The sequence below is a fragment of the Pseudorca crassidens genome, chromosome 11 (genome assembly GCF_039906515.1).
Source record: "Pseudorca crassidens isolate mPseCra1 chromosome 11, mPseCra1.hap1, whole genome shotgun sequence".
Classification (NCBI taxonomy): domain Eukaryota; kingdom Metazoa; phylum Chordata; class Mammalia; order Artiodactyla; family Delphinidae; genus Pseudorca; species Pseudorca crassidens.
The window spans coordinates 16,534,380-16,562,039 of NC_090306.1; the positions used below are offsets into that span (position 1 = coordinate 16,534,380).

At 36.7% G+C, this 27,660-nt stretch overlaps 1 protein-coding gene across 2 annotated transcripts in view; it reads left to right on the forward strand.

Annotated features, from left to right (window-relative positions):
* The window catches only part of PDE3A (phosphodiesterase 3A), a 306,484-nt gene extending 280,557 nt beyond the window's left edge, over positions 1–25,927 (forward strand). For both annotated transcript variants that reach the window (XM_067695839.1, XM_067695840.1), the window contains exons 10-16: positions 3,047–3,158; positions 9,851–9,964; positions 10,102–10,301; positions 12,115–12,318; positions 13,006–13,161; positions 14,265–14,517; positions 21,708–25,927. In XM_067695839.1, the coding sequence (XP_067551940.1) occupies positions 3,047–3,158; positions 9,851–9,964; positions 10,102–10,301; positions 12,115–12,318; positions 13,006–13,161; positions 14,265–14,517; positions 21,708–21,949 (1,281 nt within the window). In that variant the 3' untranslated portion in view covers positions 21,950–25,927. The remainder of the gene's footprint in view (positions 1–3,046; positions 3,159–9,850; positions 9,965–10,101; positions 10,302–12,114; positions 12,319–13,005; positions 13,162–14,264; positions 14,518–21,707) is intronic.
* Positions 25,928–27,660: the final 1,733 nt, after the last annotated feature.

Sequence of the window (27,660 nt, forward strand, 5' to 3'; positions counted from 1 at the left end):
TCTGTGAATGGGGATGGTGGGGCGGGAGGGTGCAACTTAACCAGTTTTGCCACAAAATGTTTTCTAAAAGTTGTGAATACAAGTAGACAATAGAAAGATTAGATATAATTAACAATTAGATTTTTGTATCTTTTTTCCCAGTTATCTTTCAAAACTAAATACATAACTGTGTGGTCCTCACTATGTCACTGTTTATTTTTCCAAAATACAAAACACTGAACTTTGAGAAAAGACAACTTTATTTGCCTTGCTGTGGGTTTTTTTTTCTTTGATTTGAGTTTATAAACACAAAAAACATGACATTTTCACTGTGTAAAGGCATATTTTTTTGCACTTTAGTGAGACTTCAGGACAGCTGAAATGAATTAACTTCAACATTCCAAGAAATCACCTTTTGGCTGAGACTACACAGAAAAAGTCTCACTTCAAAAGACTTTTAAAGAGACATATGTGCAATGGAAATGTTTTCTCAGCCTTAACATACTGCCTACGTTTTTGATGATTATCATGTTTATTTTAACAAATTTAAAAGGACATCATTCAGATTTTGGAAGAGTATTTACCTTTTTTGGTTACCAGTATTTACCCAGTTAACAGTGACTTTTCTTTACTCACGAGTTTGGATCAGTGGCCGTTGATTTTTAACAGCTTCTTGGTGAAAATTCTCCTATTTTAAAATCATACTCTAAAATATCTTGTCTTAATTTTTCAATTCATCTTTCAGATGTTTTAAGAGAATAATAGGAAACTTTAGTCATTTGCAATCCTAACAGTATTGCTTTTCAAATAATGGTGGTAGAATTTGGAGCAGTTAAGAGCACACCGCTTGAATTCTGGTCTGATAATGTGTCAACTGTGTGATCTTTTACAAGTCATTCGACTTCTCTGTGCCTTAGTGTCTTCTGATTTCAAATGTTAGTAATTAACAGTATCTATCTCATAAGATGCTCTTTGGATGAATTAATATAAATAATATATGTAAACTGCTTAGAGCAGGCATCACACATATTAAATGCCATATATATATATACACACACACATATATATGTCAACAGCTGCAGCTGCTGTTATTGTTATAAATAATTTTTATTGAAGTAACATGCATAGTTAAATCCACTGGGTATTTACAAACAAGAACTCAAATATAGTTTAAAGCAATAGTATGCAGAAGATAACTAAAAGAAGAACTAGCTTGAAATATGACAGAAACCACAAACTTAACTTTCTGTTACATTTTTAAAGAGAGGAGGTGGAGATTTTATGTAACACAGAAAAAAGGGAAAAATTAAATATACTTGCCATTCAGAGTGAAAAAAGCACATATACTATACGTACTCTGTTCCCAATGGGCAGCCACAGTGCTCCTTTTAGAACTTAAGTTAAATAAATTAAGACACTTCCCTGCTCCAATCTCTTCAAAGGCTCCATACTTCTCTCAGTGTAAAAGTCCTCATAATGATCAATCTGGCTGTCAAACAGCAAGATCGCAACCCACACAGTACCACTCTACAGTTACTAACTTAAATTTTACTCCTGTCTTCATTCACTCTGTTTTAGCCATGTTGGTCTTCTTGCTGTTTCTTGAGTATAGCAAACATACCTCGGGGCTTTTGCTCTGTCTTTTTCCTCTGCTTAGAAAACTCTTTCCTCAGATATCCCTGTACCTCACTCTGCATCTCCTTCAATTATTTGCTCAAAGTCACCTGAATGTGCCTCTTCTAACCACCATATTTAAAACAGCAATTGCCATGTCCTCCCTTGCACTCTGAACCTCCATCCCTGCTTCCCTTTTTCTCTTTTCATATAACATCACTTTCAGTCATAGTGTATACCTTACTAATTATGTCTATGGTTTACTGCCCTACCCTGCTAGACCATAAGCTCTTTTAAGGAAAACTTCATTGTTTTGTTCATCTATATATATGCCTTGTAGATGGAAAATTGTCTTAGAGTAGGCACTCAAAAGACATATGCTGAATGAATAAATCACTTTTTTAGTTATATATACCTGTGTATAGATGTACACAAATACATACATAATATATGTAACTGATGAACATTAAATATCTAATTAAAAAATATTAGTGAATTTGAACAGATTAAAGTCAATAACAAAAAATAGAAAAGTAACCATGAAGTATTATATCAAAGATTTAGAAGAAATATTTCAAGAGAATTTTAAGAAGGAATGCAAATAACAAAAAGGATGAATAATTCTTTCTTAGAGTCTCCTGAATTATAACCAGTACTGTGCGTTTGTGACATAAAGTGAGGCCACTTTAAATGGTGCTGTACTCCATTCTGCCATGTGAATAACCGTTTCTCTCCCCATTACCTTCTTCTGTGCCTTTTTCATGTTTTTCTTTCTCCCTCATTTGCATATCAAATATGCCAATTACATCCAGAGCTATTTACTTGATTTGGATCTCCAGAGCTATGAAAGTAATTGGAAGGAGAATAGATATTCAAAGGAGAAAGAAGACAATTGAGGAAATGTAGTTTAAACATTTTTATTCATAGTGGATTAGAAATCTTTCTTCTCTATGTATTTCAACCAAGGCAACCTTTTCTCTCTCATAATTCTGTCCTCTTATTCTTCACTAAGGCACAACTCTGAATCCTTTATCTTCTAGAAAGCTTTTTTTTTAATTTATAAAATTAGTCCAAATTAAAGCTTTCTCTCATTCTTTATTTAGCACTTATATATTATACAATTAGCAGTTTACTCAGTATTATTCTCTTATTACTGATATCACATGCAATTTAGTACCTTGATATGTTTCTAGAGTGTATACTGGATTTTTTGGTTGGCTGTTTCTTGGGTTTTATGTTTCTACCTTTAAAAATAGATTATATACCCTTTATCAGGGACTACAAGGGCTAGGACATGGAGGTCTTCAATATCTATTTATTGTTCCCAGTAAGTGTCTCTACGGGCAGTATATTAATATGGTTGATGGAATGTATACTTTTTTCCCCATTTTTCTCTTTACATCTAATACACATTGAGGGATGTTTTGTAAGGCTTTGTCTTTTTCTTTCACAGGTATCATACAGACTTTTTGAAGACATGGGTCTCTTTGAAGCTTTTAAAATTCCAGTTAGGGAATTTATGAATTATTTTCATGCTTTGGAGATTGGCTACAGGGAAATTCCTTGTAAGTACAAGAATTAATACTTTTAAAATCCATTGAATTTGTTATGGGTAATGGGGTATTGAATTATTAGCTACTAGCACAGAATTACACATTGAAAATACCCTGTATGGCCACATGGTATAGTGATTAGGAGATAATAGTTTATGTTAGAATTCTGATCCCTTTACCTATCAGCTGTTGGAGACCCTGGGTTTTACTTAATCTCAATGTGCCTCATTTCTTTTTTTTTTTTTTTTTTTTTTGCGGTATGCGGCCTCTCACTGTTGTGGCCTCTCCCGTTGCGGAGCACAGGCTCCGGACGTGCAGGCTCAGCGGCCATGGCTCACGGGCCCAGGTGCTCCGCGGCATGCGGGATCTTCCCGGACCGGGGCACGAACCCGTGTCCCCTGCATCGGCAGGCGGACTCTCAACCACTGCGCCACCAGGGAAGCCCTTGCCTCATTTCTTAATCTGTAAAATGGGGATCATAATGGCTGCTTCATAGGATTGTTATGAGGATAAAATGATGTAATAATTCTAAAGGGGTTAAAATAGTACCTTGCCCGTAGTAACTCCAATTTAATTGTGTGCTAAATAATTAAATGTTAAATTTATTGCTCATTTTATAATATACCTCCCTCATTGGGTGAATTCGCAACCTTTATTCTGGCATCCACAGAGTTAAATCACTAACTATTCAAGTTTTTCAGTATAAGATAAACCTGGCTGGGAGTAGAGGGTCAGGAGGATGATGGTCTAATTAATAAAATAGGAGAGACATCTGGAAGTGGTTGTAGAGAAATTACTAGGAACATTTTAAAAATCAAGATAAATGTGAAGACCAAAGAAAGGACACAACCAGGGTTCAAACTTCTGAACTTTGAATATTGTGAGAATGTTTGTCATTTATAATCATGAGGAATTGGAACACAGAAGAGATATTAAATTTTCAATATGTAGCATTTCAGATTATCATCAGAACATGTAAGTAGCATTGTCCTACATGCTACAAAATAAATGGAACTGGAGAAAATGTCCGTAAATCCAATAAAAAATGTACCAAAATCATGTAGCTCTTTTAGGAAATAAATGCACAGAAAGAAAAATAATCAAAATAGTATCAGTAGGGGCTTCCCTGGTGGCGCAGTGGTTGAGAGTCCGCCTGCCGATGCAGGGGACACGGGTTCGTGCCCCGGTCCGGGAAGATCCCGCATGCCGCGGAGCACCTGGGCCCGTGAGCCATGGCTGCTGAGCCTGCGCGTCCGGAGCCTGTGCTCCGCAATGGGAGAGGCCACAACAGTGAGAGGCCCGTGCACCGCAAAAAATAAATAAATAAATAGTATCAATATATTGCCTGGAGTGTGTGTTACTTAAATTGTGTTTTAACCTTTAAGTTTTAAATTTGCTTTTATATACCTTGGACTTTAGAATCCCATGTCTGTTTGTAGTTGCAAGGAGCTGAAGTTAAATAAAAATTATATGGAGACTAGAACACAAGTGTTTTCAGAAAGGGGTAGGGTAGTGCATTAACCAAGTGATCCATTATTAAGATGTTGGTTTTCAAAATGCCATCCACATGATACATTAAGATGAAAATGCACAGTTGATGTTGTGTGATAGGAATGAGTTATGAATGAGGAGATAGAAATGAGGAATGAGTTACTGAATCTACAAATTGTGCGATAGAAAAGGAGAATGAAGAATTAAATCTACAAGTGAGATTTGCTGGAGAATATGGAACCAAATGCAGACAAAGTAGGACAGTGGGAGTAGAGAGAGGAACTTAAGAGCGCTGGGTGCCGTGGGAAAGTCTGGCCGATGGGGCCATGGAAGTGGGGAAAGAAATATGAAAAAGGGGTAGTTTGAAAGGATTTCAAGATAAGCCTTGATTTCTTAATACCACATTCCCAGGGCCCACCCTGGTTGGATGCCAGGGATTGAGCTAAGTGTTAGTGATTTCTCAAAGGTTAAGGAATTGCATAAATAAGCTTTTACAAGAAAGGAAGCCACTGCAAACACTAAAGAACAGCTAGTATCAGAATACATTTACAAATTAATATATTTCAAAATATATTTTAGTGATATAATCAGCTATCGCCAAGTTCCATCGAGTTCAAATTGATATAACTACTAACTTTTCTCTAGATAGTATACCATTAACTCAGAGAGAACTTTGACCAGTATTTATTTAAGTGTAAAAAGAAGTTTTCAGGTTCCAAATTTTATTATTCATTTTTATATTGTCTTATTACATATTTATATGTTACAAGTAAACAGATATTTTTCCTGAAATAGCAGGTTCTTCATTCCAGGTGAAAAGAATTGTTATAATAACTTTATTTGTTCTGTTAGAAGTCCCACACACTTCCCATAAAGAGAATTTATTTATATCTTCTCAGAGAAAAAAGTTTTAATTGATGATCACTTTTAAATAATAATACCTTGCATGTTGTAGGGTTGTAAATTTAGACTAGTATGGACATCTATTAAGAGCTTTGTTTATCATTATTTAAAATTAGCATGTGCAAAAATTTGTTGTATGTCTACTAATTTAACATCTACTCATAGAGAACTATATTTCTAATATCTCTGTATAAATCCACACAACTAAATGAAAAAAGCCAAAGGGAAACCAAAGTGGGGTTAGATTAGCTTTACTATGATAGTGAGCTAAAATATTAGAAACTAACTTTTTATTATAGTTCCAAGTTTAACAGTTTCCAAGAGGGAAGGTATGAAAGCTTTTAAGTTTGTACCCAGAACCCTTACTAAAAATTTGAAAAATCTATTAATAGATTTTAAAATGAGATAGATTCTATAGATAGATAAATAGATAGATAATTTCATGGAGCAGCTGTGGGTAAAATTATAAATATAGACAACTCACTGATAGAAATGTCATACCAAAAATATATTTGTTCAAAAAAGATTAGGATAAATTATAGTTTATATTCAATCGCACAGAGAGAAAATAATGTTTGATATTTTTCGTAGTCCCTTTCAGTTGGGCATTTTTGGCTAGTAAAGATGATAAATTGTTAGGTCATATTCATTCATGGATTCAAAGTTACTCTTAACAGCGCATTTTCTATTTACAAAGACTTTCATCTCTAAAATATATTCTTCCTAGCACCTCTCATTCTCATTAGTCAAGTTTGAGAAGTGGAGATAATGCTTCAGAAATACCTACAATCATGTACTATTTATTTATTTAAAAAAAATTTTTTTTGAATTTTTACATTTTATTTATTTTTTTATACAGCAGGTTCTGATTAGTTATCCATTTTATACATATTAGTGTATATATGTCAATCCCAATCTCCCAATTCATCCCACCACCATGTACTGTTTAATGGCAGCCATGAGAATAGTCTTGGCTCAACTTAGTTTAGTTCAGTTCGATTAAGCTATATGTGATGTGCCCACCAGTTTTAAAGCTAGATACTGAGTTGACGTGGAACAAGCTAGAAGGGCAGAATTATCACAGTGTTAGCTACATTCCAAAGAAAAAAAAGTATTTCAAGTCTCATTTCTGTTCTTTAGTATTAAGACTTTTCCCTCACCCTTTGGTGAAAAGGCGCATAGAGAATTTTCAATGGAAAATCTATAAATTTAGGTCTAAAAAATCTATAACTTTTACATACAACCCCAGCCTTCCATACCAGCTCGCTTCAACCCGCTGCTTGAGGCATAAGGAAAAACTGAGAAAACAAGTGTATCAAGACAGCAGAGGGGATGGGCAGGCTCTGGGAAAGCGTAGGGCGGGTGATGTGTTAGTGCATGCACGTGTGTTTATGTGTTGTCAAAAAGGCAGGGGAGGTTGCCTGGTGGATGAGAGAATTATTAAGGGATTTGTCCAAAATGCAGAGATGAAGGAAGAGAATGAGAATAATAATGATAAAATAAGAAGAGCTCTGATATCATTTCTTAGCCCTGTCAGTTGCCTTCCAGGGCCAGAAAAGGAGCACTCTGAGCATATTTGTATGTCCTACAGAAACTCGTCAATCCTCTGTGTTGACCGAGCTAGCATCTTTCCTGGGTGTCTTTGCTCCTGAGCTGGTCCCCAGAGAATTAACGGCAAGCGCAACAGTGATGCCAGCACTTGACACAGTATTTGCCCATAGTACGTGCGAAGTAAATATTTGTTGAACAAACATGTCAATGACTACTTAAAGACAGATGGTTTTTCCATCCTACTTAAGTGATAGTGACAACATAATTATTTTAGAGCTACACCTGCCAAACTGTATCTCTATCATCTATAAATATATGTATGTATTTAAATGGAGTTAGGCTTCGTTAGCTATTGTTTTATTTAGTACTTTTGAACCTATACTCAAAAGTAAAAGGAGGAATTTTTCTTTCCTGTATACTGTCTTTCCCTAGTTTTTTAATCAAGATGATACTAATCTCTAAAACACCAAAAATGTTTAAAGAAAAAAAGTTTTATAAGATGATACTAGACGTATAAAATGTGTTTGGCCGCTTTCTTGTTTGTACATTTTCAGCACTAAATCATTTCAGTTGTTCATTGCAAGTTTATAAAACTTACCTATCAAACCTTCTGGACCTGGACCTTGGGGTGAGGAACAGGGCAGGAAGCAGGATAACTCAAGAGCAACAAGTTCACCTGTACGTGGTATTGTCTATTTCTCACCCCAAAGAGGCTCGGCCAGCACCCTGATACTAACACCCACCCACCCTTGTGATACTGGGCACAAGCGCAGGTTTCCCTGACTTGCAATGGTAATGGTGATTACATCCACACAGTAATCTTCCCAGCTTGCCACAAGGGAAAAGAACTTAACCCAGGAGCTCCCTCCCAGCATAGCCCCAGACACTCTCTGACCAGGCTGCATATTCTTCCTCTACCAGGTCATCACTGCCTTCTCCCTCGCCCAGGGCTTAGCATAGTTTTTATTTTAGCTCTTCAATTCTATTCTTACAAACCCAGCGTTGATTTTGAAAGAAAACAGGTCATCTGTGCTAATCTGTCATCTTGTTTTAAGAGGAATCATGTATTTTATGTGAATGATATTTACATCAATGGCAAGTTTCCTATATACCAGCCACTTTAAAATAGGTTCCCTTCTGTAATTCTCACAATTGGACTATGAAATAGGCACTATTATTGTCTCCCTATTTTTAAGATAAGGAAATGAGACTTAAAGTTTCAAGTCACTCACTCAGTAACACAGGTAGTAAATGTCAGAGCAGAGACAAAGATCTGTCGTAGATCTAGAAACTTCTACCGTGATCAACTTCGTACATGGCACAGGTATAGACATAAAATGTAATTGTCTTAAATCACTTGAGATAGTCCATATACAGAAATAGAGACTCCAGTTTGAATAAAATTGTTCTTTGGAAACTAGGTAATATCCGCATTCACCTCTGGCAGTGACTGTGAACAGGTTTTGCTGTTGACCCCTGGGGAGCCTAGGAGATCTGCTTCTCAAAGCTCTTCTGAAGACATCCACTAAAGACCTCACAGCCCCTCAGTGAGTTCCTGGAGTGTTCACCCAAGATTTAGCTTAAAGACTGACTCCTAATAGTTCCAGAAATGTAGGAACATAGGCATCGTCTTCCCACGTTCTCCTGTGTGCCACCAACACCACAGATGTCATAGTTTCTTCATTCTTCCCCGACCAGGGAACAGGTGTTTCTCTCAAATTCCCACTATCATTCTGCTTGTTCTCTTCTGTTTTTGCTTCTCATCTGTTGAGTATTATTCAGAGATGTAATCTATTACATTAGAGAAGGAAACTGTATCATCGTTGGTCATTAGGAATAAAATGTGTAAAGATAGCATATTTAGGGTAAAGCATACCAATCAATGAAGTATTTTGAAAGGCCAGATAAACAAGAGAAAAACATGGGAAAATTGCACAGAGAAAGGTGAGCCAAGAGCACAGTGGGCCTTTGGTCATGGTTCCCTAGAAGCTGAACTGCACATGTGAAAATAGGACCCCCTTCCCATGGTAATGACATTATAACTAGGAGATTTGGTTCCCCCTTAGCTTTTACTCTTCAGAATGGCTCAACTCCCTACACTATTATACAAAGAGGTTTTAATTTTTCCTCTTTAGGTATTTCCTAGAACTTTATTCCCAAGTTAGAATTTCTAGATCAGAGAACATTATCGATTCTGCTTTTGCTTTTGCTTTGTGGATTTAGTATACATATAAAAAAATGTGTGATTCGTTTTATTACAGTGTTTTACGTTTGATACAGAAGAAAAATACTATGTTCAGTTCACGAATTATATTTAGATGCTATTTATCAGAGATGAGATACTGGGTGGTAGAGACCATTGGTCTGATCTAGGTTAAGTATATCATGGGTCTTTTATTCCAGTCCTCTGTGTAGTTTTATACAGGAACATGGGAATAAGAACAAGGGTAAACATCACAGTGGATTCAGAGAGTGCATTTCCTACATATGTTAGGTTTCTGGTAGACTCTAGACAGATTTTTTTTCATTTCAGACATCTTTATGTGTAATGAATGTTATTGCTGTATTTTTTTCTTGTTACTCTCGATGTTACCGAGGAATGGAAGAGTAATCACAGAGTATTTGTCCTAGAATATTTGGCTGTCTTTCACTGGGGTATTAAAATGGGAGGACTAAACTCTTTATCCAGTAGGTGGCACTCTTGGTCCTCGGACCCCGGCGTTCACAGATGAATGACTGTTCCTTTGCATTGGTTACAGACCATAACAGAATCCATGCCACCGATGTCTTACACGCTGTTTGGTATCTTACGACACAACCTATTCCCGGCCTCTCAACTGTGATTAATGATCACGGATCAGCAAGCGATTCAGGTACGTATGAAGTCCCTCTGTGCTCCCTTGTAAATTATGGGAACAGAAGAGTGGTTTTTTTAAAAAGGAAATCAAGACAAATGATATCAGTTTAATACTTTCTTAAAAGCTCTATTATCTTCATTGTCTCTTCTCAGATTCTGACAGTGGGTTTACACATGGACATATGGGATATGTATTCTCAAAAATGTGTAACGTGCCAGATGATAAATACGGATGTTTGTCTGGAAATATCCCTGCCTTGGAGTTGATGGCCCTGTATGTGGCTGCAGCCATGCATGATTTTGATCACCCGGGAAGGACTAATGCTTTCCTGGTTGCAACTAGTGCCCCTCAGGTAAATCTTTCAATTTTGATCAGGGGAAATAATTCAATTTTGAGATTTCTCTTTAGAAAATTAATTTGATAAATCTGACTTTCACTTTAGCTCATATTCACGTGGTGCCTGTTTATACTTAGCCCTGAGATAAAATTCTTAGAGACCATGCTCATTTTGAAAAGGTATCATGGTTTGTTCTAAGTCGTCAATGGTGCATATGCAACTTTATCACCCATGGGGATCCCTTCTCAATTTTCTTAGGAAGAAAAACCGCTTGAATTCATGTTAATGAACTTCCCCAACGAAGAAAATCTGACCTATACAAAAGTTTCTTTCTGAAAAGATTAGAGAACCAAATCTTTCTTGGTTCTCTAATTTAAGAATTAAAGGTTTCTTTGGATATAAATTTAAGACTATTAAGAATGTAAGGCTCCTCTGGATATAAATCCCATTCCTTTGAGCTATATTCATTATAACAATTACTATTCTTATGGCATTTTTATTGGTTAGGAAGAATTAAAAATCAATTTATTTCATTCACCTAAGGGAAATTTTTTACCTGAACATAGTACTCCAAAAACAGTAACTTTAAAGAAGTTCATCTTGGCATGTAAATTAAAGTCCAATATTAATCACTAAGTATTTAGGCAACTCCATCTATATAATTAAATTTAGTAAGCTTCTCCTTGATTTAACCAGCTGGACCCACGTTACTAAAGATCCCAAGATCTTGTTTCTTTCTAGAGGATCTTGGTCTAGAGGCCAATCTGGTCCAGTATTTTTTTTTTTTTTTTGGTCACGTTTGCCTTTTGTCTTTTTCCCCATTCTCCTCCATTTCCACACCCTCTCTTATAGACTAGTCTAGAATTTTCTTCCAATCTGTATACAATACAAATATCCTGATTTTTTTTCCTCACTGCTTACTGTAATTTCTTTCACTGTGCCGTTCATACACCAGAGTACATTTTCCCTAAAGATAAGCAAGTCCTTTTGCCAACACCATATACCGTTCAATTTTCCTACATACACATGCATTTTCAGTTGCCTCACTTGGTATCTCATGACACAACCTATTCCCAGCCTCTCAACTGTGATTAATGATTACGGATCAGCAAGCAATGATAATTAATATTTATTAATATTCATAAAATATCAATTTTCATGTCCTTGGTCTTTTTTGTCCTTATACCTTTTTTCCCCTCCATCTAAATCTACCACACTAGTCTCCAAGCATTTTTTAGGCAACTTCCTTTTCCTTTGCAGCATCCCTCAGCAGTACTAGAGAATTTCAAACAAGTAGATATTTACTATATACTTTCAATTAGTAGACAGGGGGTGATATTTCCTGTGGCTGATGGTGGGGTAAGAATCTTTTGAATTATGGGCTCCTCAGGGATTCCATTCCTCTGTATTAGTTATATGTATTTAACTAAAAGGAAGTCAGTCATTCTAGATGTGGGAAGTAACTGAGTTACTTCTTAGGAATATTAGTATATTTGCATATTTTAATGGTTAAATTCCTGTGCCCTGCAAAATAATAATAATAATCTGATAAAAGCTAACTCTAAGCCCTTCAATTGCAAGAATCTGAAATAAAGTTTCAAGGAAATGAACTAACGTTTCAAGGAAATGAACTTTATCTTACAAAAAAGGAAATTTAACCAAGAAAAGTAAGCAATGTACAGCAGTAAGTGCTTCTTAATAACCGGCTGCCACAAGGGTACATTCCTGTGTTCCCTGATAAAAGCGGATTCCAAAAGCTTTGCATATTCTCATTTATTTTTGTTTTTTAATTTAAAAAGTTGAACTCTTCACTCTCATCTTTGCCTAGGCGGTGCTCTATAACGATCGTTCAGTTTTGGAGAACCATCATGCAGCTGCTGCGTGGAATCTTTTCATGTCCCGGCCGGAATATAACTTCTTAGTTAACCTTGACCATGTGGAATTTAAGCATTTCCGTTTCCTTGTCATTGAAGCAATTTTGGCCACTGACCTGAAGAAACACTTTGACTTCGTAGCCAAATTTAATGCCAAGGTAACTAGATTTGTACCAGTCCTCATTTTCTGGCCACATTGAAAGAAGTCATGGAATCAAAGTGTTGAACAAAAACTCACTGCTGTCACCTCATATATGTCAAATGTGAAAATGAGAGGCAATGAAATGTTTAACCAGAAGCGGATATTTAGGCATTGGTCCTAACCTGGAAACCTGATACGTTGAGGTGCTGTCTGTATAGATTATACTTGGCACTACAGAGAAATAATAGAATTCTAACTATCGTTGTGTTTCTGTTTGATTTAATTTGCTCTCATCTCCGTGGAATGCTAACAGAAATTACCTGGCAGTAGCAAAGGTCAAAAACCTGAAGCAGAATTTCATACATCAAACATAAATGCCCAAATATTAACTCAAAATTTCTTATTTGTAGCCACATTTTAATAGTAATTTAAAACCTATGTTAATATTAAATAGCATTTCTTTTCAATTAATTAATTAATTAATAATTATCCATCATTTGTTATTTTACTTTTTTTGGTGATCTATTTTACTATTAATTTATTTAAGCCAATAACATTATTTGAAACAGCTGAGATGTTTCTTGTTACTTGGCATTCTAACCTGCACATGGTAGGAAGACAATCAATATTCTGTTGTTTATTCTCCTGTTCAACTTTTGCTTTCATTGCATCAGAACCCATTTTAACTTTGTCCCTCAAACAGGTGAATGATGAAGTTGGAATAGATTGGACCAATGAAAATGATCGTCTGCTGGTTTGTCAAATGTGTATAAAGTTGGCTGATATCAATGGGCCAGCTAAGTTTAAAGAGCTCCATCTTCAGTGGACAGAGGGTATCGTCAATGAATTTTATGAACAGGTAACTAACTTAACTATTTCTCTTAATCCATATTGAGGCAGCTCATAAATTCCCTAAAGCTTCCAAAAGCTGAGGCGTGATCAGTCTATTGCATATTCATGCTGCCATCAGAAAAGGCACTGGCCAATTTTAATCAGAGGATTAAAAAAATGACAAAAATTGGACTAAACTGTAAGCGTAAAAACGCTAAGATAAAGTTATTTGCAAGTATTAAGTAATACATCGCCTTTCCCTGGACACTGTTAAAGATTAGAAAGAACTTTTTTGAGCATTATAGATAGGACTTATATTTAAAATAAATGTTTGTGCTTTCTAGAAAATAAGGTATTGCCTTTCCTCGGAATAAATTCATAATCAATCCTGAAATACTGAATATAGAAAAAATGTAAAGGAAAGAGAAAATCCAGTTATAATAATTCCGCTACATAGGCATAATCATTGTTGATATTTTGGTATAATTCCTTCATTAATGTTGCTAGGTAACTTCTGGTTTACAATCTGATTTTTTTTTTCTAGAAATGAATCAGTTCAAAGTAAACACTTATACAGTAGTACTGTTAAACATAAATAAGAATATCAGAAACTATATAATCACAGAAGACATAACTCAACCCAAAGCCGGGTTGAGGTAGCAACTTTAATTGAGGAATAAGTTACTTTAAAATTCCTGGCAGCCAAGGCAAAACAAAAGGAAAACATGATAGATTATCTGTTTGTTGGATGTTTATATCCAGCATTGCCTTTTATATTCAGCATTGCATTTATATTCTAACTTATACTCTAATATAAGGAACAATGACTAGTGTCATGAGAAAGGTCATCTGCTTAGACATTAAACCATTTCTTGTATTTCCCCTTGGTCAAAAACCAAACCAAAAACCAAACCAAACTGGTAAATGGCAGCAAAGCAGTCCGATAGGAATCTTAGTAATGTGGGGAAAATCTCTTAGCAGTCCAGGAAAGAAAGAGTTCACAGGTATGCCTGGGTTCTTGCATATTTGCAAATTTTAGATGCCAAGGGAATGGTGACTGTATTGGTATTTTACACTTTCCTTGTCGTTTGCCTTTCTAGTTAACTGTTCCTGCTACATTCCTATTTCTAGGGTGATGAAGAGGCCAGCCTCGGGTTACCAATAAGCCCTTTCATGGACCGTTCTGCTCCTCAGTTGGCCAACCTTCAGGAATCCTTCATCTCGCACATTGTGGGTCCTCTCTGCAACTCCTATGATTCAGCAGGACTGATGCCAGGGAAATGGGTGGAAGACAGTGATGAGTCAGGAGACACCGATGACCCAGAAGAAGAGGAGGAGGAAGCACCAAACGAAGAGGAAACCTGTAAAAATAGTGAATCTCCAAGTAAGTTATAGAATCTCTCTCGAATGTGCTTCTCCTAGGATTGTTTTCTTACTTAGGTTCACAATAAGTTTGATGCTCCTCGCGAATTTCATAGCTGAGTCCAAATATCACCTGCTGCGGTGATTATGGATACCCCCCCTTCCCCAATATCATGATAATGGAAATTACAGACTGTGGAATCTATTATAATACCATGTTCATAAAAAGGTATGTTCTCTGTTATGAAGTAAGACAATTAAGTAATCAAAGCCTATTTTTCAGAGTATCTGAATGCTTTAGGAATCTCAGGTACTATCTAGACCAGCCATAGACTCTTCCTGGCTTGCTTCGAGGGAGGTGCTAAAGTGGTAAGAGGTAGTAGTCAGTCATTCATTCATCAAATATTTAGTAAGCACCTATTCTGTGCCAGGCATTCTTCTAGACTGTAAAGACAGAGCCATGAACAAATCAGACAAAAAAAAAAAAGAAAAATCGATGAATCCTTGCCCTTTTAGACTTATATTCCAGTGGGGTCAGCAGACACTAAGAAAGACAAATCAGTAAATCTGTAATATGTTAGGTACTGATAAATGCTAGAGTTTAAAAATAAAAATGAAAAATAAGAAGGATATGAAATATTGTGCAGAAAGATTAAAATCTTAGGATAGCCATGGACGGTCTAAATAAGAGAATTTTTTTTTAAACCTGAAAGAAGCAAGGGAAGGAGTGATCCATGGAAAGAGATGTGGACAAAGCATTTCAAGGAGAGAGGAAAGCAAACCGTGTAAAGGTCCTGACGTGGACACTGGCTGGGTGTTCAAGGAGCGTCCGGAGAGCTGGGAGGCTGAAGCAGAGGAAGGGGGCTAGGGAGTGGGGACTGAGATGATGGAGGGTTAGAAGGTAGGGCTCTGCAGGTCACAGTATGGAGTCTGGCTTTTACTCTGAGTAAGATGGGAAGCCATCAGAGGTTTTGAGCAGAAGACTTAGTTGATTCAAATTATGTTTTAACTGGATTGCTTCAACTGCTGCATTGAGAATATTCTCGAGTTTGGGGTAAGAGCAAGGGTGTAAGCAGGGCAGTGTGTTAAGAGGCTGTTGAAATTATCCAAGTGAGAGATGACTGTGGCTTTGGACCAGGGTAGTGGCAATAGTGACAGTGAGAAGTGGTCACATCTCATCATTGATTTGGAGTGCATCATGTAGCCGTTCTAATCTGTTCAACTTAATTGTCTATAAAATCAAGATTATTTTTCTTCACATCTTGAAATATTCTCCACTGTTTCTCCTGCCATAGGGAGGAAGCCCTAATAGCATAATTAGGAAAACCAATAACGCTTACAGTGATATTGCACAAATACTGTTCCTATGTTCATGGGAGTATAGTACGTGGTTCCTATCTACCTTCATAAAGGAAGTTCAGTCTTAATATTGATATTTTTCAAGGCCCTTACCAAAAATATTACCAATGAAAGACATTATGATCATTTTTTCCCTTTTTTTTTTTTTAGCACAGTCAGGGAAATGCATGACTTCGTTCATTTGGCCATCTAGGTAAAGAGATATTCTAACGTGTGTATTAACCTATTTTGCCCTCATATAAGTGCCTTGTCGTAAGCTCACGTAAGCAGAGATAAAGAACTCATTATTAACCATAGACTGGTGAGACGGGGCAAGTTTGGCTTTAGGTCAGACTTTTGCTTAAGGTCTAACCCGTATATTAACTTTTATACAGAATGGGAGGAAAATGAAAAGTTGTTTTCCTTCAATATTCTATTATCAAAGTAATTTTATTTTATTCCTCTGATGCTTATCAAAAGATGTCTATTAAAAAGTTTGTGCTGATCTTGGGATTCAGAGGTAGGAGCCAAGATAGGATTCATGGATTATTCATTTTCTCATTTAATAAACATGCATGAATTTTACGTTTTTACTTTTTTTTCATTCAAAGAGCCAGGTAATTTGCTGTCTGACTAAGGACTGGACAGTTTTTCCACTGAATGAATGTTATTGGAAAGTGTGGTCAGCTGAGCCTCTGGGAAAGCTTTGTTCCCGTGGGCCCTACTTGCTTGCTATTTGAACTCAAATACATTGAAGCAACACATACATAATCTAGGCATCAAGAATTGAAGAACCCAGGTCAGGAGGTTTAACAGGCTCAACTCGTCAGCGTTGGCTTTAGCAGCAAATACAACAACCAACCAAATATTCGATTTGTCTCTGTTCTGTAGGGTTGGGTGGCCATACTGACTCTCAGATTCTGGTGTGTTACTCTACTGACCTTCCCATTTTTAATCAAGCTCACTAAAGCAGGAATGAGAATTCTGTGGATTCTGTTTACTAATGGCTTCTAAAAGTCAACTGGTCACCTTTACGTTCAAATGTAAAACATCATCAACAATGATTTGATAACCATAGCTTTTGGAAAATTATATTTGAACTATGCCTTTATAGCAAAGAAAATGATAAATATTGGGCAGTGTTAGTATCTAGTAAAAGTTGGCCACGTGGAATAACAGAATTCTAGAAATGGAAGGGGAATCAGTGATCATGCAGTTCAGCTGCCTCATTTTACAAAAGTCGAAACTGAGGCTCAGAAGTTTGACAACCCAAGGTGTAGGCGGATTCCGCAGAACCAGAAAGGAAACCCAGGTCTCCTTGTTTTAACTCCAGTGTTACTGACTCTTAGTAATTTTAATTTCAGGATTCATATTGACTGAGATGGTTAACTTGATTTAACCTGAAACTTAGATTTCAGAAAAAAATGTAAATTAAATATGCACTGATAATTTCAGCAATTTGCAAAACTTGGAGGTCTCTCAGGAAACACAGAATAAGATATTGCAATATGGTATCCTGGGTAAAGAAGGCATTTTTCCCCACCTCATAATTAAATTTGAAAGATTCCTACAGCAAACTAAGAGGTTTCTAATGAAGTACTAAGCTGCATTTAGAGTTTGAGCAATGAAAGGATCTTTGTTCTCATTTCAAAAGGTTCCAGTGCTGAACAATTTGGCTCTCAATACAGGCATGTTTTAGACCACCTGCAGACTCTAATCTACGCAAATTTATTTGGTACAAACTTTCTTCTACGTCACCTTATTCAATTTAATTCCAGAGAGGTTTAGCAGCATTAATAAGAGAACAGCTGCTCTCATGGGGGCTGCCCCAAAAGGAAAAAGAGAAAAGTTGAGCTTTTGTTAGCTTCTTCCCTGTGAACGCACTACCGTGAACCTGTGTAACTTTTGGATGGAATAATCACCTTGAGCAGTAGAGCATGTGCTGTGACTGATTCAAGTCCATCCTTCACCCAGTGATCATCTGTAACTCGCTTGACTCAAAGGATTAGGTTAAAAAGTATATTAACATGTAAAGATTGAACTTCACTACAATAAAAACAATGTAGAAATAGACAAGTAGATAGCTTTGATAGAAAAGTAATTTTAAAGGTTTGCTCTTAAAAATTGAATGGATTAATATATTTTATTGATTTCTATAGAAAGAATTCAGATTTTTTTTCAATTTTATTTTATGTATATATTGCCCTTGTTAAGAATCTTATAATTGAAGAAATTGGTGTTATGCTCCAGGGCCCCGTGCCCTCTGCCTGTACACATGCCCCTCACATACCTAGAATGCTGCCAGCCCGTTCTCCACCCAATGTATTTAATTCTCATAATTTACCTCTCAGCTCAAATGTCATGTCCTTTGGAAAAAGTCTTATCTACTCCCTCACAGGTTGAGTACCTGATGTTGCCACACTTTGATGTGTCAGAGAGAAATTGCACTGCATACTTGTTAAAAATGGTAAGGAAGACTTTCTTCAAGACTATTAAAATAGGAGAGAGACATTGGACTCAACTCCATTGAAAACAAAGGCAGGAGAGTTTTTACACGCTGGAATGAGCTAAGGAAAAAGTATTGAGGATCTTAAAGGGGAGTTGGTCAATGTGATTAGGCCATTTTTGTTTGCTAATTGGTGCTTATTGAAGTTAGGCTCCTTCCTACCCACAGAGATCGGTGATAGGGACCCTATCTTTTTGTTTTTGTCTTTTACCCGTTTTATTTTATTTTTTTACATCTTTATTGGAGTATAATTGCTTTACAATGGTGTGTTAGTTTCTGCTTTATAACAAAGTGAATCAGTTATACATATACATATGTTCCCCTATCTCTTCCCCCTCTTGCGTCTCCCTCCCTCCCACCCTCCCTATCCCACCCCTCTAGGTGGTCACAAAGCACCGAGCTGATCTCCCTGTGCTATGCGGCTGCTTCCCACTAGCTATCTACCTTACGTTTGGTAGTGTATATGTCCATGCCTCTCTCTTGCTTTGTTACAGCTTACCCTTCCCCCTCCCCATATCCTCAAGTCCATTCTCTAGTAGGTCTGTGTCTTTATTCCTGTCTTACCCCTAGGTTCTTCATGACATTTTTTTTCTTAAATTCCATATGTATGTGTTAGCATACGGTATTTGTCTTTCTCTTTCTGACTTACTTCACTCTGTATGACAGACTCTAGGTCTATCCACCTCATTACAAATAGCTCAATTTCGTTTCTTTTTATGGCTGAGTAATATTCCGTTGTATATATGTGCCACATCTTCTTTATCCATTCATCTGATGATGGACACTTAGGTTGCTTCCATCTCTGGGCTACTGTAAATAGAGCTGCAATGAACATTTTGGTACGTGACTCTTTTTGAATTATGGTTTTCTCAGGGTATATGCCCAGTAGTGGGATTGCTGGGTCATATGGTAGTTCTATTTGTAGTTTCTTAAGGAACCTCCATACTGTTCTCCATAGTGGCTGAACCAATTCACATTCCCACCGGCAGTGCAAGAGTGTTCCCTTTTCTCCACACCCTCTCCAGCATTTATTGTTTCTAGATTTTTTGATGATGCCCATTCTGACTGGTGTGAGATGACATCTCATTGCAGTTTTGATTTGCATTTCTCTAATGATTAGTGATGTTGAGCATCCTTTCATGCGTTTGTTGGCAGTCTGTATATCTTCTTTGGAGAAGTGTCTGTTTAGGTCTTCTGCCTATTTTTGGATTGGGTTGTTTGTTTTTTGGTTATTGAGCTGCATGAGCTGCTTGTAAACTTTGGAGATTAATCCTTTGTCAGTTGCTTCATTTGCAAATATTTTCTCCCATTCTGAGGGTTGTCTTTTGGTCCTATCTTTCTTAATAATTGCATCTCAAAGGGCTGGCTCCCAGGTCCTTGAGCAAGATGTTTCCTGGGTTGTCAAACTGGCTAGAGGCCGGGAGATTTATCTACATTACCAAGGGGCAGAGAAAGAATTTGCAATTACAAGTTTTAGATCAGGGTCCTAGTGTCTGGAAGAAACCTATCTGAATTTTAGTGAAGATGAGGGGAACATTAAGGCCATCTTGGTCACTTATCTAGGTCCATCATAAAACATAGCATGTTTATTTCAGTTCTGACCTTCTGGGCCCTCTCTCCTATAGACGGTAAGCTCCTTTAAGGCAAACTCTGAGACTCATTGGTCTTTGTTTCCATAGCATCCAGAAAAATGCTTATCAGTTAGTAGGTGACCAATATAAGCTGATTGATGGGTCCATCTCATGAATAAGATAATGAATATAGTAAATATTTTTTTTTTTAATTCTTGCTTATGAGTCTGCCTGTATCCATTCCCCCCCCCCCACCCTGGCATTCATCCAACTTAATAATTTCCTTATGTGTCTGTATGGTTCAAAAGTCATTCAAAATAATTCGGTGTCCTTTTTCTGAACTATGTTTTAAAAATTGATCTTATCATCTTTTAAGGTACAAGACATTTTTTTTAATAATAAAACTGTTGAAGGAATCATTAGCACTTCCACAAAAATTTTGGTGGAAATTTTGGTGGAAAAAGCAATCGGCTTTTTTTTTCCTTTTTTTTTGTTATTGTTACCATTTTTTTTTCTTTTGTTTTTCCTTCCAGATTTTACATGGTAAATCATTACTACTTCATTAAATAAATTCAAATTTCCTTGCAGATCATCCTGGTAACTTGTACTGTTAACTCTTTAATGCAGTCTCAGATCAGAATTTCCTGTGGACCACATTTTCATACTTTTATTATTTTTATCATCAATCAATCACTTGTCAACACTTCACCATGTACTTGGAATTGTGGAACAGAAACTAGAGAGGACATAATTCATTTAGTAAACTCTTACTGAATACTAACTAAAGTCTGGAGCTTTGCAGATATATACGCAAAAGGGGGAAAAACTTCTGTCCATAGAGAAGTTTATAATCCAATGTGAGAATCTGTCTAACTTCCAAATTCTCGGCCTATGTCTAAAATGGTCACTTGAATGAAGGTACATTACATTCTGTGCTTAGAAAAGAATAGCTTCTCCACTTGGAGGTCTCCCAGACACTTCATGTGCAACATACGCCTCAAGTCTGCTCATCTAATGTGCCCTTTCTCAGAACATCTTGCCACTCAGCTGTTCACGTCAGAAAGCTCAGGGTTGTCTTTGATTCCTCCCTTCTATTTATTTTCCTTACATTTAACCGGTTGCCAAGTGCTGTTGATTATACCTCACAAATGTATCTCACATTTATCTACTCATCTTCGTTTCCATTGTCCCCATCCTAGTCCAAGCCACCATCATCATGCAGCATCCTCCCAGCTAAGTCATTTCCCTCTCTTTCTGCCACCTTTCAAAGACTTTGTACAACTCAGTGTAATTGTCCTTACTTGTTTACTCTCTATTTTCCCACTAGAGTCAAAGCTCCCTGCTAGAGGAGTTTGAAATTAATTTTTTAGTCCACAGGAAACAGAACAGTACTATCAAAACTGTCTTTTTTAAAAAATCAATATTGTAGACTTTTGTGAGTTGAATTGGTTGACAAAGCAGAGGAACACGTAACAAGGAATTATTCCAATAATCTATGTGGCAAATCTTGAGAGTCTGAATGGAGTGAGAGTAATAACTCCACGAAACATACAAAACCTTGTACTGGACGTTACGTTACCAGATATTAAATACTGTTCACAGTACGTCTCAATGATATGTTAATGGTTCATGCCATCTTCCTCTTATTTCCCCACTCTCAAAAATGATTATTACAATATACACATCAAGTGATTGATAGATATATGTATCCATTTGGTACTTGACCCCTATGAATAGGGGAAAAAACTGTCCCGTACTCAACACACAAATAAGTAGTCTAATTTGGTGTTTTCTCAGGAAAGAAAACTTTCAAAAGGAGAAAAGTCTACTGCCAAATAACTCAGCACCTTCTGCAGAACCACAAGATGTGGAAGAAAGTCATTGAGGAGGAACAGAGGTTGGCGGGCATAGAGGATCAGTCCCTGGACCAGTCCCCCCAGCAGCATCCCTCAGACCAGATCCAGGCCATCAAGGAAGAAGATGAAGAAAAGGGGAAGCCAAGAGGAGACGAAACCCCAACCCCAAAGCCAAACCAGTGACAACGGATAAATGAGCTACGTTTTGAAACAGAGTGACTTGTCACAGACTCTTTTCAAGCCAGCACAACACTTAGACACAACACTGTAGAAATATGAGAAGATGGGCAAACGGCTATGGCATTTTGGGATTCTTTGCATTTTATGTGTTTATTTTTACAGTGAGGTACATGGTTTAAAAAACTCTCACTCAGAGAAGCTTTCACATTATAACAACACCAGCTTCTAAGGATTTTTTTAAAGGAAGAAGTATATATGTGTGTGTGTATATAAGCTCTCACATAGATCCATGTAAAACATATTCACAGACACACACGCAGACACACAGACACACCGAAAAGCCGGGATTCCTGGCTCCACGATTTAGTAACATTCATGTTAAGATATATAGTGGTCACTGTGATATAATAAATCATAAAGGAAAAACTAAAGGAAAAGAAATTCCAAAGGAGATGGTGAAGCTTTAGCCGGGAAGCAGTGTAGCAAATGTAGGTTACGACTAAGAAGCTTTTGCTCTTAGTACTGAGGGATGAAAGTTCCAGAGCATTGTTTGAATTCTTATACATCCTGCCAACATTGTGTGTGTGTGTGTGTGTGTGTGTGTGTGTGTGTGTGTGTATGAGAGAGAGAGATGGAAAGGATGCTCATGTGTATGTACATTTGTGTGTATGTAAAGAGAGATTTTTGTGGTTTTAGTTGTTCATAGCATTGCTGCAGCAGACAACTCAGCACATGTGAACAAACAGGATGAAGTTCGCTCTGGAGAGTCTTTAAGAGGCAGCCATCCCAAACGCCTGCCTCTACTTGGCTTCAGTAAAAGTCCCTCTGCAGAAGGAGGGGATTGGCAGGCTGGGGGAGGGGGCCACGGGCCTGTGCATCCCTTCGAGGCTCTCTGTCACCAGCCTTAAACCAGGAAGACTGAGACATTTTCCAGTCTAGTCGCTGAATGAATGTATAGGAGCTGTTTGTTTGTCTGTCTGTCTGTCACTCACCTAAAATCAAATCACCACGGAAGGGGATGGAATTCTTTAAACAGAAACACCTCAGAAGGAGCTGAAGTCAGGTCTTTTCATCAGGTTACAGTTCTAAAAGGTCGCCAGAGAAAGCCTGAGAAATGGCTCGTAATGGGGATCGCCTGTGTCTTAATTTGCTGCAAAATGTGCAGTAGAAAAAGAAAAAAAAGAAAGAAAGGAAGGCAAGCAGAAACCCACTCTGGGATAGCTAGTGAGTGAGTGAGAGATGAAGGGGAAAATTTCAACCTAGGGTTTGGTGTTTATTGACATAGTGAAAGCCTGATTCTTGGCACCTGGTGAAGATTGGCTTTTGGGTGGCAAAGGTTGCACGGACAACCCTATTGTACTGCTGCACTCACGGTGTGATGGGGTGACTTCTAGCTGTAATCTGGCCCATTGTCATGTTTCTTTTGGCAGGGAAGACTTGAGGGATTTGGGGGGACTGGGCCTATCATTGACAGTCTTTTTTTTTTTTTTTTTTTTTGGTTTGTTTATCTACACTTGTTTATGCTGTGAGCCAAACCTCTATTTAAAAAGTTGATACTCACTTTCAATATTTTATTTCATATTATTATATTTGTCATGAATAGTTATCTTGATGTAAATATAAAGATTTGATAAAGATTTGTTTTTGTTTCTGTAGATAGTCAACTCTTTTTTTTTAAAGGGAAAAGGGAAACATTTTTATAAAGTTCTATTTTAATCACCATTTTTATACATTGTAGCTCTCTCCAAGCCCAGTAAGAGATGGATGGTTCATTTGCATGGAGGTCTGTGAACACCCACTCATCTACCTGTTCTAATTTAAATGATAACCGGATACAGTTATTTTATGCCAATTAAATGAGGATGCTGCAAAGAATGTTTTTTCACTAGCAACTCTGGCTAACTTTTGGGTAACTTCTGGATCCACATCTCCCAAGCGAAAGACTTTCTTAAACAATGAGAAATGTTTATAATTGGTGTCCCTTTCTTCCCAACACTTTTTGCTTGTAACATTTCCTTTGATACTATATCCTGGCCTGCTCATCATCTAAACAACCTTAGCTTCAAGTAAATCTTGCTTGTGATTTCTACTTTTTATTTCCTCTCAAATCATAGAAAAGAGTGTTTACATTAAAAATGCCTTCATTTCTCATAAATGGATATTCTTCCCTTCCAAAGCAATGATTATACAATAATCCATGGCATTTTTTAAATAAGGCAAAGATAATACAATCCAAAATAAACATAGTTTCAAGGCAAATTTCCCAAAAAGTAGGAAAATATGAAAAGGATCAAACAGATGCAGATTCTACCTAAATAATGAGAATAATTTTTTTTTTTGAGTTAACATCAGGTCTTCATTATTTAGGACTTAACGGAGTTGTTTTCCATTTTTTTAGTATTCCCTGTGTGTCTCTATGTTTGCAAAACTTACTGTGAGTCAAATACATTTCCCCAGTGAATTTATTTTCCTTCCATGGCAAATAACAGAAGGGGGGAAAAAAAGCATTTATACTCACATACCTCTTGTATCTAATTACTTAACAAAACTAATCTTTCCCCCTGCTCCAAATGCCATATGTCTCTAAAATAAATGTAAGTCCAGGAAAAATCTAGGTATGGAGCAAGTTAAATGGCGACGGAGTAGTTATACATTCATAACCATATATTGGTGGCTTCCTCAACGCTCCATGACCCCAAGTAGGGGCCCGCCTGGCTGCCAGAGTAGAGGTCTAAGCACACTAGCTGGTTTTTGTTTTGTTCTGTTTTCAAGTACATGAAATAATCATGGCCAAAGCAGTAAGAACCTCTTCATTCCAGAACTGTGCTCACCAGTCTAGGCAGATTAATCATTTTTTTCCTTCAAAGAAAGATATATTGCCAGTGTATTAAAGCTAAAGTCAGTTCAAGAAAAGGAATGGCGATTCTTCAAGCGCTTGACTTTCATACACACCCAGTACATCCCACAGGATGCCGAGGGACATGAAAAGATGCTTTCTGCTAGTGGTGGTCTCCCCGTCCTTGGTGACAGCAGTATTACTGTGTTCACTTCCAACTCCAGAGCTTGCTTCCTGTAGTGCCCGTGTATTTGTTGCAATTCACTACATTTTTATATGAGCCTAATTATAGGTGCCATTAGATAAACTCAGGTCTTTCAAATGAAGGAATGTCTAGCCCATTTAGGGAAAAGAATTGTATGGACAGTCATGAAGCTAATGGTAGGAAAAGTTGGAATTTGGTGGCCTTGATGCTAGTGGTTGCTTTCTGTTAAGGAAAAGACCAGGTATACTAAGAATGTCATCGATGGCATTTCCAGCATGCCGATAGAACGTCTTTCTGGTTATCGATCTAAGCCAACCTTGAGAATATTGTTTCCTTGGTGCAAACACCACTCCAGCATATTTTAAAACTGTCAGTTATTTTTGTCATTTATATAAGACCTGGTTCTGCTCTTAGTCAAAGATGAAGACAGCGGCCTGTACAGGGATTTATCTACGTCGGTCTTCACCTGAGAAGTGAAGGAATTTCCTCATATTATGTTTAAGAAAATACCCGCTTTCTAAACACAGAACACGAAATTATGTCTGTTCCGTTTTGATGGAATTCCAGAACAAATCCCAACCATTGCAATCTCAGTACAACTAAAGACGACGGTATGTCAAGCGGACTTCATATTACATGTATAATACGTATCGCAATTTCCTCACACCTGCCTCTCTTGATTTGCAATGTCCTGATGTCCCCTGTCACTTTCCCAGAGAACTTTCTTTGAAGGTAAAAGCTGTGCAAAAGGCATGAGACTCAGGCCTATTTTTTGTTAAAATGATGGAAAAACATAAATTATTTTCTAAGTAATAAAGATATGAAAATTATCATTGTAAATAAAGTCTAAAGCTTGAAACGACTGCTTTACAAAAGTGAACTATTTGTGTGATGAACAACAACTAACTAATGAGAAGTAAAGAATCAAATTATCATTTCTGTTCTGCTTTAGGAGGTATTTTTGGTGCTTCCATATCAGTATGGGGATCTCCACTGTCCCTGTCATTCAGTTTTTCTAAAATAATACTGAAAGCCACAATAAGGGTCTTATTGTCCTTCTCTTCCATCCTAAGTCTGATTCCCACTTAATACTTTTCCTGGTTTATATGCAATTTTGGAAATAAACTGCCTTTGCAAACGGGCAGAAGGCTCCAGTAAAACAGAGTTCTGTAAACTTTCATAACCTACAGTAAATCAAATTCTCCATATAATTATAAGCTAATGGGTGTGGAAAAAAGCAACAAATTTTCAAACGCTAATGGCTCAACTCCAGGTATTTGAGCACTAAAATATCTATATACTCTGAAACCAAACTGAGTTCCTTTCAATTGCCTTCTCTCCTATCAAGCAGCAAAATACTTTATAACCAGTTCTAAGTAATTCATTTCTCTGGTGATTTCTCTATGAAGTAAAACTATGACCTTGATGATACTGTCTGTCAGTCCATTTTTCTAATCTGTCCAACAAAATGGAACTTTAAGATTAGGAGACCAATTCACCATTTTAGGTAAAGAACATTCCAGAATTAAACTATGCTTAGCTTTTCTAATCAGAGGAAAATGTACCAGTTTTAGGTACTATGATCTTTACGTTCACACTACAAAATCATTCTAATAGCAGGTTAACAATAGTGACAAAAAATAATTGAGCATTTTGTTGCTAAATATGTTGGAAGACACAAAACTGAAGATTAAGCCATTATTTAGTTGGTGGAACTCAATATCCGGATTCAAAAATACTGATCTGGTATAGATTGTTTTAGTACAGGTAAGACTATAAGGAATGGTGTATAGATGGAAAACAGAACTGGCTTTTGACATGTGCTTAAGGCTCTTATGAATCCAAATTCCCCATCTAAAAAGGCAGCTAGTTTTTCCTCCATATCATACTTTTAAGGTTGATTACATTGACAGGCATTGGTATCATGGATTTCTGCTTCCTTAAGAAGTTGTGGAGCAAAGAAGAAAAGGCAAGCCGCCTTCTTATTGATAAGAAACACTGAACATGTTCATGTTCAGACAGATTTCCTCATTGTTTTACATCAAGAAGGGATTCTTTAATCACGCAAATAATTCAAACAAAAATGCTTCAAAAAGAATAATATTAAATCATCATATGTAAGTACTACCAAGAATATTAAATTTGATTATTTGAAGCAAAGCAAAAAAAAATAAATAAATTTGATTATTTGTTAAAATTTTTTAATCAATTGAAACCCACAAAGTGATGTTTCGTGGTATAGAGATGCTAAACATTTTGATATAATCAGATCTATTATGTAACAGAAAACTGTAAAAAGTAATGTTTAATTATTTATCTAATTCTCTGCATGCTTCAGGGAGGAAAATATTTTATGAAGAGTCCAATAATATATGAAATAGATAAAAATAAATTTAGTCCCCATAATTTAATTAGATTTAGGGTGTAAATTAGAGTCTGAATTATCCCAAGAAAGAGGAATGACAAATCCAGCGATTTGTCACGGTTTAGGTTGTTTTAAAATAAATGGTTTACTAATGAAGATCATATTTTACTAAACTCTAACACAGTTAAGAACCCAAATACTTTCACTACTAAGAAAAATTAAATCTTATTAATCTTGACTTTCACAAAGGAAGCACTGACCGATCAATAAACCACATGCACTACATTTGTCTGCTAAGGTGATCAAAT